Source organism: Meriones unguiculatus, chromosome 10 (genome assembly GCF_030254825.1).
Source record: "Meriones unguiculatus strain TT.TT164.6M chromosome 10, Bangor_MerUng_6.1, whole genome shotgun sequence".
Classification (NCBI taxonomy): Eukaryota; Metazoa; Chordata; class Mammalia; order Rodentia; family Muridae; genus Meriones; species Meriones unguiculatus.
Genome location: NC_083358.1, coordinates 109,996,815 through 110,015,793, shown reverse-complemented (window position 1 = coordinate 110,015,793; position 18,979 = coordinate 109,996,815). Strand labels below are relative to the sequence as shown.

The following is an 18,979-nucleotide window of genomic DNA, read 5'->3' as shown; positions in this document are numbered from 1 at the left end:
ACCTCCAGGACAGCCTCTGATTCAATCCTATACACAGTTTCCCTCCTACAGACAGTCTGTGGCTTTTCTTTGTGGGCCTTTTCTGCCCCCAATCTCCATTAATCTCTACCTACCCTGCCCTATCTATACTGCCCAGATCCTTGCAATTTCTTCCTACAACACCCGAAGCATCCCTCCCATCTATATCCTATTGTGCAGTATTTCCCCATAGCACTTCAGAGTCACACACACCTCTAACCCATCTTTGTTTATGAAGCTAACCCGGGCTCTTCTACAAGTCAAGCTCTCATTTCATTGATTCTCCCCTTTATGTCTTTTGACCCTAACTTCCCCTCTCATCCTTTACATGTTTCAAATTTTTCTTCTGTGCTGACTGCAGTGTGCTCCTGGGATCCCAGAGCTAGGGATCTCAGGCCAGTCAGGAAGACATAGGAAGTGCCTGTCTCAAAATACAAAACGACAAAACTCCCCATTCCTTTCCAAAGTTGTACAGTCTAAAGATAGAAATCACCAAAGAGTTAATTTGAGAAAGTATGTATGTGTCTTCGCTGCTCCTGCCGAGAGCTGAGGGGAGGAGGAATGACGCATTAGGGGGGAGTCTGAGAGGAAAGGCCACGCCAGTAACTCTTACTCCCAGTAAAATTCACCATTCCTTAACTCCTCAGCAGCCAAAAGCACCCCATGACTCTTCAATACTCTTAAGTCCCATAATCTCCTCAACACTGAAATCTATTATTTCACAATCAACTTGGCCTCTACCTCACAGCAAGAAATCCCCCCTCAACCAATAATCCATTTACGTTATTTTGTTTTATTAAGACTCTGTGGGTTGAACCCGGAGCCTGATGCATGCTAGACAAGACTCAGCCTTCACTGACTTTAGTTTCTCCATTCTTGTTTTGGTCGTTTTCCTCTTTAACCCTCAACCTTCAATCTCCATCCTTCGTCAACGTTCTCAACGCAGCCGCCTCTAAGACACAGTGTGAGTGTCTCCGTCGGCTTCCCTTTTCTCGGGGACACCCATCCCTTCCCCGACTGCCCTAAGAGCAGAATTGTCTACTACTTCAAAGTCCGACCCTGTCCTCCTCAGGGGCACCTCTCGGACATACCCAGCTTCAGGTCCCCCCCAGGGCGCGCTCGCCCTCGCTCCCACCTTACGGTCCTCCCCCGCCGGCCGGCCGCGGCTCGCCGGACTCACCTGCAGTACCGGCAGGGACAGGGGCATCAAGGGACGAAAACCCGGCCGCCGCTGGCCCAGAGGAGGCGGTCGCCATCTTGGCAGCCCCCACCCCCTCAGCGGCCTCGCTCCCTTTCAATCCGGCGCTTCCTTTTCTCGGAACCGAATCTTCCCCACGTCTTTTCACAGAACCCGCGTTCGGCGGGCTTCTCACAGGCGTTGTTCGGGCTCCAGGAAAAGCTCAGGGCCGCACCACTCGCCCGGCATGGGGGAGAGCTCCAGTGTCGCGCCCTCCTAGCAACTTGAACTGCTCTCGGCCAAAGCTACCTTCTCTCGCCACACATCGACACTCAAGCCGGCTGCTGGGGGCCCGCGTCTCGGCTCGAGCAAAGCTAAAAGAAACACCAGGCACCAGAAGCCCCTCGAAAGCTTATGCCCCGACCCCTCCTCCCCCGCCACTGCCTGTTTATCGCCAACTCCACCGCTCGGCTCCGGGTGGGCGGCCGAGGAACTCCTAGTACTGCGCGTGCGCCCCACCTCCTCGGGGTTCCATCCATCAATCCAGAGAGAAGCAAGGCCAATCCGGAGGGGGCTTGGGGTCACGTGGCACGCTCTCGCCACACCCTAAGGAATTCACGGGCGGAAAACCGAATGCCTACGGTAGCTCGGCAGGCCAATCTAGGTTGGTATCTTTGACCGGGTTGTGTTCTGCTTGCTGTGAACTCTGGTTGAGAATCGGCTGGACTGCGAAGGACTGGGCGCCTCAAATGACAGCCCGGGACGCAGCTCTGGTGTCAAGTCCGAAATACTGAGCACTGTGTACTACAAAACATCACAACCACCAAGAATTCTTCCAGCCTTTACTGTTGAAGGTGAGGACTTAAAACAGTTTTGTTTGGTTCAAACAAAACAGAGTGACAGAGTTCAGTAAATGTAAATGTTTGATAAATAAGCCAATGAGGATTTGTCAACAATATAATAAGAAAAGTAAGAGTAACACATAAAAAAGTTTAGAAGACCTGTCAAAAAGTCTACAGAACTCGATCAGACTATATCACAACCTTTCCCCATCCAAAGTCCTCCTTAGCGTTCAGTGGCCAATTATCTATACTCCAAAGGGCACAGAAACACAGGATTCCATTCCATATGGACTTCATATGAACTCTGCCCAGTTTTTACAAAGAGCCTTAGCGGCTGTGACCAGTGTGAGAGCCCTAGTGAAGCCATCCGTGAACAAACAGCTTCTGAAGAGCAAAGGCTGTTTCATTTGTATGTACACCTTCTGTCACATCTTCGTACAAGGTAGGCACTCGATGTGAAATGAATAAATAAAAAGACAGGCATGGGAAAACAACCGGCCTGGATACCTATCCAGATGTTCCTCCAAAGGGAACCCAAGACGAGAGAACGTCCATCAAATATTTCCCATTCATTAACCTCAGATTTCTCCCTCTCCCTTCAAGACCTAAAATATTTGTTTCCTTACTGCCATCTGCTGGATTCTTTGTGCTCCCTTGGGTACCGAAGGTAGACAAACTTCATTTGATAAAATTAGCATTTCTAATTCAACAGCATTTGGACTAGGTAGCACTGAAGCATTGTATGTTATGCTCTACCTGAACCCTTCACCCAGCTGAATAGCACTGGAATTAGACAGTGCTGTATAGTCACAAGTGAATTTGTCTCATAGGTATTCAGTAAATACTGATGAAAAAAGTGTCCGTATTTCCAGAAAAGACATTCAGTTGCCTGGAGACTGTCAAGACAACTCATCCGATAAACATACCAAGCAGAATGGCCAAATTCTCTCCCTGGGTCCCTAAGATGGGATAAAAGATAACTTGTTCTATGCAAGTTTTCCTAGGACCTCCACATGCATGAGTGTACAAACACTTTAATTAAGTGTAAATTCAGTTGATTCTGTTTCCTAAGTTGCACTGAAAATCGGCTGAAGTAAAGATTAAAGCTGTTTCTGACTCTGAAATTGTAAGTAGACCAAAAAGACTTGAGTGACTAAAACAGTTAAAAACAGAATTTTCAGGCAGACGGTGGTGCACGCCTTTAATGCCAGCACTTGGGAGGCAGAGGCAGGTTCAAACCCAGCCTGGTCGACAGAGTGAGCTCCAGGACAATCAGGGCTACACAGAGAAACCCTGTCTCAAAAACCAAACCAACAAACAAAACCAGAATTTCCATCCTATAATTTGTATTTCAGACCTGAAAGAAAAAATCCATTTTACAACATTCTAGGGGCCTTTGTTTCTACTTTGAGTACCAGAAAATGGCCACTGTGTTATTTGTTTACCTGTGTGTCTCCCTCTGGAATAAAGATGATTGCTTTTCATTTTTACAGCTCGATAACTTAGACTATACCTGACACATATTAAGTTCCCTAAATATGTCTTCTAAATATATGTATGGATGAAGGTGAAATTCAAAAAGTGGAATTAAGAGTTGGAGTTGAGATGTAGTGGGCCAATGACTTTAATCCAGAATTTAGAAGGTAGAAGCAAGCTGATTTCTGTAAGTTAAAGGCCAGCATGGTCCACATAGCCAGTTCCAGGACAGCCAGTTACACGGTGAGACCTTGTCTTAAAATAATACAAATAACAATAGTAACAATACAATTATTTTTTCACCTTTGGGTGTTGGTGGCACATGCCTGCGGTTCCAGCTACTCAGATAGTTAAAAGTTTCCTTAACATGTTCCTTTGAGTTCCCTTCCCTTTTTCTCCCCCCCCCCCAAAAAAAAAAAAACACTCTTGATTTCTAGAAGGGCCTGGGCAATAGGCAAAATAGCATGCCCTAATCTCAAGGATCAATACAACAAAAAAGGAGAGCTAGGAGTATTCAAGAAGCAGGTATCATTTCACCCGAGTCTCTGTGCCCCAGCTTCTACTCCACCCCTGAGGTGTCCCCTGAGTCATAGGGCTACTCTTCCCTAGTGACATTCCCAGCATAGCAGAGCCCAGTGATGCAGCAAGGTGTGGAAGCAAGGGCAGAGCAGAATTCAGTGGCTTGGTGCTCCTGAGGAAATGGAAATGGGCGTTCACCAACGCATCCTCTCAGAAGGGAGGCAACCTGGTGACCTCAAAGCAGGGCCACCATTCAGTCTTGAGTGCACGTGAGTGTGCTTTTTCAAAGCACCTTTGGGGAGTAGGCATGTAACTCGTTGTTAAGAGAGTTTGCCTATTTTATACAAGGCGCAGAATTTAATCCCCGGCACTAAGGGGGAAAAAACAGTAAATAAATGAGTACCTTATTCATTCAGTTATTTTCCATTATTTACCTAACCCCAGCAATATTATCCCACTCAGAATTCCTAGTTTGGACAGATAAAACCCTTGTCCTCACTCGGGATGTACCTTAGTAGTAGAGTACCTCCCTAGTATTCCTGAGGTCTTGGATTCAATCCCCCCCGCACTGAAGTTGGGGTGGGGTGGGGGGGAGAAAAAAGAAAGAAAAAAAATCTTCCCTCAACCTAGTAGCATGAGATACTCAGGAGACCAGTTTATAAGATTGGCCTGGGTACGATCAAGCACCAAACTACTTGGATTACATAGAGACCCTATCTCAAAAAACACAACTCAGTGCTTGCCATCAAGCCTGATGACCTGACTTTGACCCCCAGGTTCCACAAAGTAAAAGGTGAGATCCAGTTCCTTAAAGTTGCTTTCTGACCTCCACGGCAGGGCTGTAGTACATGTTTACACACATGTATACAAGCACAGTTCGGGAAACTCCAGCCTGGAGTGTAGAGTGAGACCCTGTCTGGAAAAACAAAGACTGGGGAGGCGGTAGGAGCGCCGGTACGCTCCTAGGAGTTACCTAACCAGAACAGCCTCGTGAAGAGGCTTAGGGGCCGGAGTGAGGGCCGCTCGATGCTCGGCTGCTCTTGCCTGTAGACGCCGGACTTCCGCCACCGGCTGACGGCCGCAGGTGACAGTGTCGAGCGCCGATCCCGAGCTAGGCACGGGGTTGCTGGTAGCGGCGCAGTGGCTGTAGGCGGTATGAGTTTGGCTGGGGGCCGGGCCCCACGGAAAACCGCTGGGAACCGGCTTTCTGGGCTCCTGGAAGCAGAGGAAGAAGATGAGTTCTACCAGACGACTTACGGGGGCTTCACCGAGGCAAGAGCCGGGCCCAGGAAGAGGGACGGGAGGAAGTGGAGTCTGGAAGGGAAAAACCCTGGACAAAGAGGAAGGGGGCGGGGAGTAGAGAGGCTCCGAAAGCTGTGCTCCTGGCTGGGTGGCGGAGTCCGGAGGGGGGGTGTGTCTTTGTGCCTGTTTGTGTGTCGGCTTTGCAGTTTTCTTGTCCTACTGTCGAGTTACTTACAAAAAAAGGAACCGCTCCAAAAACAATTAGCGTACTCAGCTTTCAGCTTTCAAATCACAGCGTACTGTTTTCATAGATGACCCTTTATTAACTGCCCTAAGAGAACCCCCATCTTTTTCCATCATAGAAGCAAAATTTCAGTTTGGAATTAAATTTGGCATACTTTTCATTTTCTGGTTGGTTTCTAAGTTCTGGAATATAGAGAGTCAGGACTGACACTTGGCTAACTTTTTATTAATGGAAACTGTTCATTGATTATTGGATGTATGTTGCGCACACAGGTCAGAAGACTGTATGTAATGGGTTGTGATGAATTCCTTGAAAACATACTAAAAGCTTCCCTGAGGCCGGGACTACAGTTGTGGCGTAGTGGTACCCCACTTTCCTAGTAAGCCCTAGATGCTGGGTTACCAGGCCCTGACAAAAACAAAAACAAACATAAAAAAGCCCCCCACCCTGCAGGACAGTTGTCTGGGTTCACAGTCAACTAAGATACTGTATGATAAAGACTTAAAATCAAGGGAAACATAGGATGCTATACTAACAAGTGAGAAGCTTGTGTTTTGTTTTTAAATTGTATTATATTTGTGTGCATGTATATGAAGTTCAGGGGACAGTCTCTCTATCCATCTTATGAGCCCCAGGAATCACACTCAGGTGCTCAGGGTTATACAACTCCTACACCAACTGAGCCATCATGAATGCCCCAAAGTTTGTTGTTGTTGGTGGTGGTGGTGGTGGTTTTTTAATATTTTGCTGTGAGATCTCTGTGAGTTCGAGGCCAGCCTGGTCTACAAAGCAAGTCCAGAACATCCAAGGCTACGCAGAGAGACCCTGTCTCAAAAAAAAAAAAAAAAAAAAAAAAGAAGGCGGGGAGGAGAGCCTTGGTTGGATGAAGAGTTGCGGGAGAAGAAAGGCTCTGTTGGAGAAGATGAAATAGAGTATGTGGAGCCAATGAGGCCCTGATGTGAAACCTACAACAAGTCTCTGTTGTTCTCTGGGAGAGTAATGATTGGTGTGGCTGGAGATATAGACCTGACCTGGATTTGTTTCTGTTAATGTTCTTTGAGATAGGGTTTTTTTAATAATTTGTTTATTTTCATTTTTATGTGCATTGGTGTTTTGCCTGCATGTGTATCTGTATGAGGGTGTTAGATCGAGGAGTTACAGACAGTTGTGAACTGCCGTATGTGTGCTAGGAATTAAACCCAGGAGCCCTAGAAGAGCAGTCAGTGCTCTTAACCCCTGAGCCGTTTCTCCACCCCAGGAGATAGGGTTTCTTTACACAGCCCTGGCTGTCTTGGAACTCACTTATGTAGATCACTCTGGCCTCACAGAGACCAACCTGCCTCTGCTCTCCAGTTAGGTACACCCCTGCACACACACACCCAAACAAGGTTCCACTCTGTAGACTTGGCTGTCCTGGAACTCAGAGATCTGCCTGCATTTGCCTCTGCCTCTCAAGTGCTGGGATTAAAGACAGTGCCACTCCCCCTGGCCTTATATGGTTTTTTTGAGTTCTTTTTAAGATGTATTCATGTATTATATGAGTGCTCTAACTGCATCATAATTCACCTGCATGCCAGAAGAGGGCACCACATGCCATTATAGATGGTTGTGAGCCACCATGTGGTTGCTGGGAATTGAACTCAGGACCTCTGGAACAGCAGCCTGTGCTCTTAGCCAGACCCTTATATAATTTTTTTAGAGAAGATTACTGGACTTGGTCTCAAAGTCTGGGCAGCCCTTCAGCCTCAGACTCCTGAATCCTGGAATTACAGGTACTTGTCATGGCCCTTAGAGTTCTCCTCCCACCTCCCCAGTCAGATTTTGTGGGACATAGTGAAGCAGTAATAAGCAGTTTGACTTCTCTTTTAAAGGTCTGAAATGAAGCATCAAAGTTCCATCACTAAATTTGTGATTAAAAATATTTCTCTAAAGCTGGTAATCTCGGAAGCTGGAGCAGGAGGATTACCTTCAGTTCCAGGCCACATGGGTTGTGTTTCTCATTACATAATGATTTAGCCTTAAAACAAACAAATAAGGCCAGGCTTGGTGGCACATGCCTTTAATCCCTGAACTCGGGAGACAGAGGCAGGTGGATCTCTGTAAGTTCAAAGCCAGCCTGGTCTACAAAGGGAGTCCAGGACAGCCAAGGCTACACAGAGAAACCCTATCTCAAAAAACAAAACCTAATGAATAAAGCTTAAAGAAAGCAATGACAGAAAGGAAATATGGACAAAAGCTGGGCTGGAGTTGTCACTGCTGTTCAGGATTAGTTTGCTTGGCTTAGCTGGAGAGTCCACCTCCCAGCACCGTGGGATGGAGGTAGATAGGGGATAGTGTTGAGTAGGGCTGAAGGGAAATGGAATAGACAAGGCTTCGTGACTAACTAGGAGCCACTATGTATACAGCTTTAATAAACTAGTTTAAAATAGATCTCTCTCATCCTTCCCCCAATCCTTCCTATTCCTGTCGTTTTATGAGTTGTTATTTAATATGTGCACCTCATGTTTCCAAAAAGGATTTTAAAAGGCTTACAATAAAAACAAAAATTAGGAACAGTAAATTTAGAAAATTAGCAGAACAAAATATATAGTATTAATGTATGAAATTTTCAAGGGAAAAAAATTACATTTTTAAATTAAAAGTTATTTTGCCAAGAATCTGTGCTAAAATGGAAATGTCATTTGATAGTTGTGAGTTTCCTATCAGCCAAACTAAATTTGTTCTTTTGTAAAACTGAAGTATACAGTATATTCAAAAAATACAAACTTCTTTAGTGTCAAATTCTAGGGAGAACTTCTCATTACTTGTAAGAAGTACAACTAAAGTAATTAGGGGTTTGGTCATTATAGAACATTCTCTTGTTGAGTATTAAGAACTGGTAGAGCCCAGTGCTATGACAGTAAATCCACAGTGCAGTAAAAACGCTAAGATTGGGCAGTGACCTAGCGGAAACTTGATCTCCCCTCTGGTGATGTGGTTTAATGCCAGAGTAGAGCTGAGGGGGCTAATGTGTTCTGAATCCTTTCACAAACATCAGTTAGGAAGAACAGAACGGTGGTCCCCGCGCAGGATTGAACTCTGGCTGGCTTGCACTTTCAGCCATTTGTTACTTGCTTGCTTTGGCAGCATGTGGGCACAATGAATCCACTAGGAGTGTGGCTGACTGAGGAAAGAGAGTCTGCTGGAGGTACTACCCACTAAAGGTTCTGTACTTCAGCCTTTTTAACTCCCATAGCTTTCTGGAATATCCCATGTGCATGCCCTAAATCCTCAGTGGCTTCCATTATCCCTAGTAGTATTCATATATTTTTCTGTCCCAGTGCACACGAAGAAGGACACATTCTCCCAGCAACTGTACCTCAGTAGTGATGATCAACTGTAGGATAGGTCAGGAGATGGGGGATTGAGCCTTACTGGCCTACAGAGTAAGTTATAAGTTTATTAGCTTGACACTTAACATTTCTCCATAGAGGGGCTGGAGTGGAGGGATGGCTCAGCAGGTAAAGCACTTGCTGTTTTTGTGAAGACCTGGATTTGGTTCTCAGCACCCACATAATGGTTCAGAACCATCCATAACTCTTAAAGGATCTGAGCCCTTCTTCTGACTTCCTGGAGCACTAGGCACAATGCACGTACAGTAAATGTGTTTCTCCATTGGAAAAGTGCAGGCTTCTTTTTACTCTTGCATCCTAGAGAACATTCACGTTTGGAAGGAGGCTGTGCTGCCACCAGAGCAGTCTGCTAACAGGCTTCTTGCCTTTTAAATTTTGCCATTTGTGGGGAAGGATTCATGTGGTACACCTGTAGAGTTGGTTAATAGTTTCCCAGTCTCTGGCTTTTTATAAAGAAGTATGTCTAAAGTAAACCTTTTGGACACCCAGCCAAACTGTTTTTTTTTTTCCTTCTTTTTTGTTTTTGAAGATTTATTGATTTAATTTATATATATGAGTGCTCTATTTACATGTGCACCTGCCTGCCAGACGAGGGCAGCTCCCAGTACGGATGCTTGTGAGCCACCATGTGGTGGCTGGGATTTGAAGTCAGGCCTCTGGAAGAGCAGACAGTGCTCTTAACCACTGAGCCACCTCTCCAGCCTCGTTGTTGTTTTTGAGACACAGTCTCTGTACATACCTACCCTTGGCTGTCCTGGAACTTGCTGTGTAGACTAGACTGGCCTCAGAGAGATTCTCCTGAGTGCTGTGATTAAAGGAGCACATGCCCACCTTGCAAGTGTTTTTTTGGGTTGTTGTTTTTTTTTTTTTTTTAAGGTAGAGATTGAACCCAGAGTCTCTCACATGCTAAGCAAGCACTATACCATTGAGCTACTGCTACAGCCAGAGGTGTAGCCCAGACTGGCCTCAAACGCATGATCCTTCCTGGTATGCGCCACCACTTTTGGCTATTTCTGTTTTTATTTATGTGGCTATTTAAATTTTTTTTTATTTTATGCGTTGGTGTTTTGCTTATAAGATTGTATGTGTGTCAAATGCACACACTGCTTGTGGATATCAGAAGAGGATGAGATCCCTGCAGCTAGAGTTATAGGCAATTGTCAGCTGCCATGGGGTGCCTAGAACTGAGCGCAGGTCTTCCAAAATTACAGCAAGTGCCATCTCTCCAGCCGCAGCTTCTGTGTTTTTAAGCCAGGGTTTTGTAGCCAGCATTTGCTGCTTTGTGGGTTCTTCTTCCACCCCTTCAACCCCCTAACACTAGATAGGAGAGAGAAGAGGACAAAGAGGAGATCGCTCAGTAAACTCAGGGTCAGAATGAGGCCGGGGGGGGGGGGGGATGCTGATTAGGGCATCGAACTCCCTGGGGCAAGTTTGATCTTTGCTGTCAAGATATCTCATTTCTTCTTGTTTCTTCTCTGTGCAAGACTACATAACAAACCACAACCAACACCAGCCACCAACCCACCATGACTCTTGGGTTTCTCAAATTTATATACCCACTAAAAAGTCCCCAAAATTCCATATGTCACACAATTGCAGAAACTTTATGCAGCTGGCAAAATCATACCTCTGCTAGAGCACAAGGCAAACAATAGTCAGTTGCTGCAAAGCAGCCCCATAGCCCCACATCTGGGGTTAAAATGAAAACATACTCTTATAATATTTCTGTGGGTTTTTAATTTTATTTATTTATTTATTATACAGTGTTCTACCTGCATGCCGGAAGAGGGTACCGGATCTCATTATAGATGGTTGTGAACTGAACTCCAGACCTTTGGAAGAACAGCCAGTGTTTTTAACCTCTGTTCTTAACCATCATCTCTCTAGCCCTATTTCTGGTTTTTGTTTTTTGTTTTTTTTTTGTTTTTTTTTTTTGTTTTTTTTTTTTTTTGAAACAGGGTTTTTTCTGTGTAAATTTGGCTGCCCTGGACTTCCTTTGTAGGCCAGGCTGGCCTCAAACTCACAGAGATCCACCTACCTCTGCCTCCCTGGGTGCTGGGATTACAAGAGTGAGCCACCATGCCTGGCTATTTCTGTGTTTTTTTAAAAAACCAAAATTCCAAAATTGTCACTACAGGCTTTCATGTGTCTTAGACTTGCTTTAACGTGGCAACACAGCCAAAGATGACTTTGAACCCGTTTTTTTGTTGTTTTTAATGTATTGTTTATTTTATCTTATGTGCACTGGTGTTTTGCCTGCATGTGTCTGTGTGACAGTGTCCAAACCTGGGTCCTCTGGAGGAGCAGACAGTGTTAACTGCTGAGCCATCTCTCCAGCCCCAGTGATTTTGACCTTTTGATCCTCCTGCTTAGCACTGGGATTGCAGTTTAAAACACTACACCCAGTGTAGTGTTAATTAAGTGCTGGGGATTTGAACCCAGGGCCTCATTCATACTAGATAAACATTCTGCCAACTGAGCTACATCCTCAGCCCTTATTTAGTTGTTTTTTGCGAAGAGCTCCTCTTACAGCCCAGGCTTGATCTGACCCTCTAGTTAGCCAAGGAATTTTACATCTATTTCATTGTGTTAGAACTTATTTATTCATTTATTTTTCCCAAATGGAATCTCACTCTGTAATCTGTGCTGTCCAGGACCTCACTGTGTAACCCACAGCAATCTTCTTAGAGCTCAGGCCTCCTGAATGCTAGGGTTATAATCATGAGTCATCATGACTCATGACTCAGCTACAGCTTCATCATAACAATGCCCTATCCTTCAATGAACGAGGGCAAACCACCTTCTGTAGATCCCCAGGAATTAACCTGGGCTTATGGATGACATGAGTCAGTCAGCAGGAGTACTGGAAGTTGGTGGTACTAAGCAAAGAACCATCAACTGGAAAGACTTTGTCTGTGGGGAGTGAAAAGCTAAACTGGAAGGAATTGAATAGTCCTTATCAGGGGAGTGAATTGACCCACTACCTCCTCAAGGAGCATTGACAGTGCCGTGGCCAGCCAGGTCTCATCTCTCTGTGTCCTCAGGAATCTGGAGATGATGAGTACCAAGGGGACCAGTCTGATACAGAGGATGAGGTAGACTCTGACTTTGACATTGATGAAGGAGATGAACCATCCAGTGATGGAGAAGCAGAAGAGCCACGAAGGAAGCGCAGAGTCGTTACCAAAGCCTATAAGGTACAAAGATCCTGGTTTCCTTGGACCTTTTTTTCCCTTGCAGGGTGGGTTGGGGATGGGATTTGTCTTGAGTTTGAGGTTTTGGGTTTGTTTTGTTTTGTTTTGTTTTTTTGAAAGAAGGTCTTGCTGTGTAGACCTGGCTGGCCTCAGACTCAAGTGCTGGGATTAAAGGCATGCACCACCACATCAGCTCTGACTGTCTTAATTGTGTTCTTCTCCTCTTGCTGGGTGCTAGTTTTCCCTGATAAAATCCTCACCTTTACCTTTATCTCTCTTGTTTTCTGGTGTCTGTTTCTAATATGTCCCCAGGAGCCTCTAAAGAGCTTGAGGCCTCGAAAGGTCAGCACCCCAGCAAGCAGCTCTCAGAAGGCCAGAGAGGAGAAGACACTGCTGCCGCTGGAACTACAGGATGACAGCGCTGACAGTGAGTTTGATTAAATGTTCTGTCTGTGTTAAGTTTGCTAAGACGTATGTGTGTGTGTGTGTGTGTGTGTGTGTGTGTGTGTGTAACTGTCTGCTTGAGTATATGTGCACTTGTATGCGCTCATGCATCCAGAGGCCAGAAGAGCTGGACTTCTAGCTACACAAGAACAGGGTTATTACATGTGTGTCACTATCTGAGCTCTGGTGGTCAGGATTGCTCAAAAAGCACTTTTCACAGCACTGAGCCAGCTCTGTTGCCCAGGAAAATCCTTATTCTTAGAAATGTACCTGGACCAGATGGTGCAGACCTGTAGTCACACCTCCTCCAGCGGCTGCAGCAGGAGAATCACAAGCTGAAGGCCAGCTTGAGCTGCACAGCAAGCCCCGACAACTGAGACTCTCTGAAAATAATAAAAAAAAAAAACATGGGCTGACAAGGCGTCTCAGGAGGTAAAGGTGTTTGTTGCCAAACCTAATGACCTGAATTATGTCTCCAAGACCCATGTTGGAGGGAAAGAACCAACTCCTGAAAATTCTCTGATTTCCATGTGTGCTGTCCTCTTCAATAGATAAATGTAATAAAAACTATTTAAGGTACTAATAAAATTATAGTTATATGAAAAAGTCTGAGGATGTAGCCAAAAATACTAAAATACTTAAGAGAAAGCTGTGTACAACTTTTTTTTTTTTTACAACTCTTAAGTCATTGAAAAATAATAGTGGCTGGGTGGTAGTGGCACACGCCTTTAATCCCAGCACTTGGGAGGCAGAGGCAGGTGGAACTCTGAAAGCTTGAGGCCAGCCTGGTCTACAGAGTGAGTTCCAGGACAGCCAAAATTACACATAGAGAAACTGTGCCTTGAAAAACAACAAAAATTGTAACATACAAAATGAAATGGGGTGTGATGTTTATAATAGATGATTAAAGGTTGTAGGTATTATTTGTATTATTCTTACTAATTTAAAAAAATTATTTTTTTTTATTTCATATGTATTGGTGTTTTGCCTGAATGAATGTCTGTGTGAGGGGGTTATAGCCTCTGGAATTGGAGTTATAGACAGTTGTGAGCTGCCATGTGGTTGCTGGGAATTGAACTTGGGTTCTCTGGAAGAATAGCCAGTGCTCTTAACCCCTGAGCCATCTCTACAGTCTTGCATTGTTTTTTTGTTTTTGTTTTTAGCTTAAATGGTTTAAAAAAAAAATTTGTGTGTGTGTGTGTGTGTGTGGGAGTTCAAGATAGGGTTTCTCAATGTAGCCTTGGCTGTCCTGAACTCACTTTGTAGGCTGGCCTGAAACTCACAGAGATCCACCTGCCTCTGCTGGGATCATGGATAAAGAAACCACCCTGGTGATAGTGGTACAGGCCTTTAATTCCAGCTCTCACGAAACAGAGTTTAAGCTTGGCCTGGTCCTATAGAACAAGTTCCAGGATAACCAGAACTACACAGAGAAACCTTGTCTCAACCCTACTTCACCCCTTCCCCCCTCCCCCAGGAAAAAAGAAAAGAGAAGGAAACTAGAAATGTGCCAGATGTGCCAGAGGCAGAGACAGATGGATCTCCTGAGTTGAAGGTCAGACTGGTCTACAGAGTGAATTCCAGGACAGTCAGAGCTATTAAAAAGGCAGAAACAAAGTAGAAATTCATTCAGAGGCTTTTTCCCCATCTCACTTTCTGCAGGTCGGAAGTCCATGCGTCAGTCCACAGCTGAGCACACTCGACAAACGTTCCTTCGGGTTCAAGAGAGGCAAGGACAGTCCCGGAGGCGAAAGGGTCCCCACTGTGAGCGACCATTAACCCAGGAAGAGCTGCTCAGGGAGGCCAAGATCACTGAGGAGCTCAACTTGCGTTCACTGGGTCAGTCTGGCTTGGGGAAAGTAGGTGGAGACACTGAAATGTGTGGGACAAACTGAAACCTAGAGGACCTGAGAAGTGGAGAAGTGGAGATCTGGGCAGAATAACTACAGATTTGTATTGGACAGTTCCAGCACCGGGGAGCTGAACACCAGCCTAGTCTGCTTAACCAGTTCCTGTCTGGCCAGGGCTGTGTATAAGAGCTGTCTCAAAAACTGAGGGCAGGGGGGGAAACAGACACACAGAAGGAAGAAAGAAGAGCGTGCAGACAGAGCAGAAAACCAGGCCACCGTTAAGAGTGCCTGCAGTAGCCAGGTGTGGTGGCACATACCTTTAGTGCCAGTGCTCAGAAGGCAGACACAGGCAGATCTCCCAGCTCAGGACAGCCAGGGCTACACAGAGAAACCCTTGTCGGGGAGGGTGGTGGTCTGAAGAGAAAACTAGATGGAGGTCTCTTGCTATAAAATAACAAATTTTTTTTGTTCTTTTTTTGAGAGAAAGCAATATCACCCAGTCAAATACAGGCCAGACATAGTGGTAAACATTGGTGATGTCAGTATATGGGAGGTAGAGACAGAATCAGGCGTTTGAGGTCAGCCTGGATTATATGAGCCTGCCTCCAGGGGAAATGTGTGAAAGAGAGAGTATCTGGCCAGGCCTCAGAGGACAGTGTCCACAGTGCCCGTGTGGAGGAATAGCATAGATCTGTAGTTCATGTAGAGGAAGGGACCAGAGATACTGTGATCAGTTCATTTACTAACAGTTGTGTAGTAAGTCCCTGTGATGCCCTGCGTTTGCATGGCCCTGATAATGAGGAGTTAATGTTAGTCACTACCACTGCACCTAATGATGCGGCATCTGCACCAACAGGGAACTGACGCAGTGCGCCACAGGATCTCGGCAAGTAACACAGTGTAGCCAGCCACTGGACCAGCCATGGAGAGGAATGCCTAAAGAGTCTCGAAGATTAGCTCTTTGTTGCTCTTTAAGAAAGCAGGCTCAGCTGGATGGGGTGGCGTTTACCTTTCATCCCAGCTCTCAGGAGGTAGAGGCAAGTGGATCTCTGTGAGTCCAAGGCCAACCTGGTCTACAAAGCAAGTTTCAGGAGATCTAGGGCTGCACAGAGAAACTCAAAAGACCAAACAAAAGAAAAAATGAAAACAAACAAAATCATAGGACTGGGCCCAGTGAGATCTGTGGTAGCTAGCAGTTGCTTGCCAACAAATATGTCCTGAGTTTGATCCCTGGAATCCACATGATAAGTCAGTAGAGAATTGACTCCAGCAAGTTGTCCTCTCGTTTCTATGCATGTGTACGTGTGTGTGTGTACACACAGACACACACGCACTCATAAATACATAAATGTAACTTAAATAGATCATGGGCCAGAGCTAGAGTGTGGGCAAAGGAAAACTGACTGTTCTATCATTTCCCCCTCTGACCCTGAAGAGACCTATGAAAGGCTCGAGGCTGACAAGAAGAAGCAGGTTCACAAGAAGCGGAAGTGCCCTGGGCCGGTCATCACCTACCACTCAGTAACTGTGCCACTTGTTGGGGAGCCTGGGCCCAAGGAAGAGAATGTAGACGTGGAAGGGTAAGCGAATCCCACAGCCCCAGCTTCCCTTAGAGATCACTTTCCTCGCTCCACACACTTCAGACCGCAGCTGATTCCTTCCTGAGGTTTTTTTTTTTCTTGAGCTATTCTCACTCTGTACCCTGGCTGGCCTGGAATTCATTGTGTAGCTCAGGCTAGTTCCGAACTCATGATCTACCTACCTCTCCCTCCTTAGTATTGGGATTGCAAATGTGAGTCACCATGACCAGCTTTTTAAATTATTAGTATTATTATTATTTAATGTATATCAGTGTTTTGCCTGCATGTATCTCTAGCCTGGTGTTCATTGAGGCCAGAAGGAGGTGACAGATTCCTTGGAACTGGAGTTACACATGGTTGTGAGCTGCTGTTTGAGTGGACTCAAACCCATACCTTCTGGGAGAATAGCCGGTGCTCTGATTTGTTGAGCATCTTTCCAGCATTTTTGTTGTTGAAACAGGTGTTTTCTCTGTCTCTCCAGTGGCCTTAGCCTCTTAAATCCTGAGGTTATACATGGGCCACTGTTGTTATAAAAATGAAAATCCCACTCTTCTAGTTTACCAACGAAGACTCGGGATACTGGGGTGAAAACCTGCTAGCTCAGAAAGCACCCTACCCAGTTCACATCCCAGAAGGAAAATGCCAAAAGCCCAAAGCTAAAAACTTGCTCACACAGTTGATGACCCAGGAGGAAAAGGCCTGCTAGCTCAGCCCAGGGGGAGAAAGCCAAAAGTGCAAGGCCAAAGAGCTAAAGCTCCAAAAAGCCAAAGGAGCTAAAGAGCTCAGTAGTTAGAGAACTGAAGCCAAAGCGCTGAAGAGCTCCTCCTCCTTTTCCACAGTCTTAAATACCCCTCTCTCACAGTCCCTCCTACTGCTTAATCCTTGTCAGCTGGTTTCTTGCTCCACCTCTTGACCTAGGATTAACTTTATTAAATCCTGTGTACAGAAAGCTCTTGGATTAAAGGTGTATGCTAGGGCTGAGCTACACCAAGCAAAAGAGAGTTTTTTACAGTTCACAATCTCAGGGTTCCCAAATATCCTGCAACAGACCACCACACCCAGCCTAACTTCTTCTTTTCTGTGTCTCTTGCCTTCTCCTCAGCATTTTGTGATTTTTCTCTTTGCCCTCAGACTTGACCCTGCTCCTGCAGCTTCTGCAGTGACTGCACATGCTGGGCCTGGACCTGCTGTCCCTCTTGCTCGCTGCTCACGTACCTTCATCACATTTAGTGATGATGCAACATTTGAAGAGTGGTTTCCCCAGGGGCGACCCCCAAAGATCCCTGTTCGGGAGGTCTGTCCAGTGACCCATCGGCCAGCTCTATACCGGGACCCTGTTACAGACATACCCTACGCCACAGCTCGAGCCTTCAAGATCATTCGTGAGGCCTACAAGAAGTACATCACTGCCCATGGACTACCACCCACTGCCTCAGCCCTAGGCCCTGGTCCCCCACCCCCTGAGCCACTCCCTGGCTCTGGTCCTCGAGCCTTGCGTCAGAAAATTGTCATCAAATAGAGATACCTGATCCTTAGAAAGTTCCTCTCCTGACCTAGGCCTTCTACTTCACCTCCTCCCTTTCTGTTTCTCTTTGTCCTTGATGATTTTTGCTGGGTTTTTGTTTTGTTACAATTTCTTCCCCTAGTTCATTCTGTTTTGTTGTGTTGTTTTTTTAATCTAATAAACTGGTAAAATCTTTTTTGTCTGATGTGTAGGGTTGGAGGCAAAATATATTTATGAATGTGTGAGTGTATTTGTATATTTGGCTTGTTTCGGTTTTGTTTGTGCTAAGATTGAACACATGGGCAAGTGATCCACCACTAAGATAATCCCTCAGCTTTGTTTGTTTTCTCCCTCTTTCCCGCCTTCTCTTTTCTTTTTTCCTCTTTCTTTATGTAGCCCAGACCAGCCTCAGACAAGCTCTCTCTACATTGCTTCCAAGTGCTGGAATCAGTCATGGCTGCCGCACTGTGTCCCTAGGTCTTTTCATTGTGTGATAGAGCTTGTAATGAGCTGTCCTTTTCTTCTTTTATGTGTATGGGTGTTTTGCTTGAATGTATGTGAACACCATATGCATACTTAATGAACATAGAGGCCAGAAGACAGCATTGAATCCACTGGAATGAAGTTACAATTGTGAGCTACCATGTGGGCTCTGGGAATTGAACCTGGGTCCTCTAGAAGAGCAGCCAGTGCTCTTAACCCCTGAGCCAGCCTCCTTTTTTAAAAAAATTACTTTTAAAACACAAGTTCTTGCTAAATTGTGCAGTCTATTAACTGTCCCAAACTTCAGACTCAAGCAAACCCTCCACCTCATTCTTCCAAGTGTAGGGCCTAGAGGTACAAATTACTGTTACTACATTGAGTGTTTTTTAATAGCTTACATTCACAAAGTAATGGGCTTCATAAAGATGCCTTCATTCAAGTCTATTACATATTTTTGTTATATTTCCCTAGGTTGTCCATGTTTAAGTCTTTGAACTGAAGTTAAATACCAGAATAAAATCCCTACACAGAGAGTCTGCAGGCACGTGTCGGGGGCGGTGGACATATTCCAAGGCCAGCCTTCCACCTATTCCTTTGAGGCAGGTTCTCTTTCTGAATCTGGGCTCAGGTTTTCTAAGCTATCAGAAGCCAGCAAGGCCCCAGTGCTACCCACTGGAGCTGGGGTTACAGGCATGTGTCAGAGGATTAGCTTGTTATATAGGTGCTGGAATTTTAACTCACAATTGCACAGCAAATACTCTTAACCAACGGAGATCTCTAACTCCTCACCTACCCTATCCCACCTCCCCCCGCCCCCAAGACAGGGTTTCTCCGTAGCCTTGACTATCCTGGACTCACTCTGTAGACCAGGCTGACCTTGAACTCATAGAGATCCATGCACCACCACCACCCAGCTGCCCTACCTCTTTTTAAAAATGTTTTGCTATGTGCCCCGTGTTGGCTTTGAGTTCTCCAACTTGTAGCAATCGTGCCTCAGCCTCAACTATTGAGGGA

General features: G+C 45.5%; 2 protein-coding genes across 5 annotated transcripts in view; one reads left to right on the top strand and one right to left on the bottom strand.

Moving 5' to 3' along the window:
* Pip5k1a (phosphatidylinositol-4-phosphate 5-kinase type 1 alpha) overlaps window positions 1-1,749 on the bottom strand; it is a 43,197-nt gene extending 41,448 nt beyond the window's left edge. For 2 of the 4 annotated variants that reach the window (XM_021656830.2, XM_021656831.2), the window contains exon 1: window positions 1,199-1,749. In XM_021656830.2, coding sequence (XP_021512505.1) covers window positions 1,199-1,274 — 76 coding nt within the window. In that variant the 5' untranslated portion in view covers window positions 1,275-1,749. The remainder of the gene's footprint in view (window positions 1-1,198) is intronic. The other 2 variants (XM_060393132.1, XM_060393133.1) reach the window with 1 other exon arrangement.
* Window positions 1,750-5,112: 3,363 nt separating this feature from the next.
* Window positions 5,113-17,677, top strand: Vps72 (vacuolar protein sorting 72 homolog). The gene is made up of 6 exons (XM_021656817.2): window positions 5,113-5,304; window positions 11,955-12,107; window positions 12,417-12,531; window positions 14,211-14,387; window positions 15,834-15,978; window positions 17,110-17,677. The coding sequence occupies exons 1-6, from the start codon at window positions 5,188-5,190 to the stop codon at window positions 17,495-17,497; spliced, it is 1,095 nt and encodes a 364-aa protein (XP_021512492.1). The 5' UTR covers window positions 5,113-5,187; the 3' UTR covers window positions 17,498-17,677.
* Window positions 17,678-18,979: the final 1,302 nt, after the last annotated feature.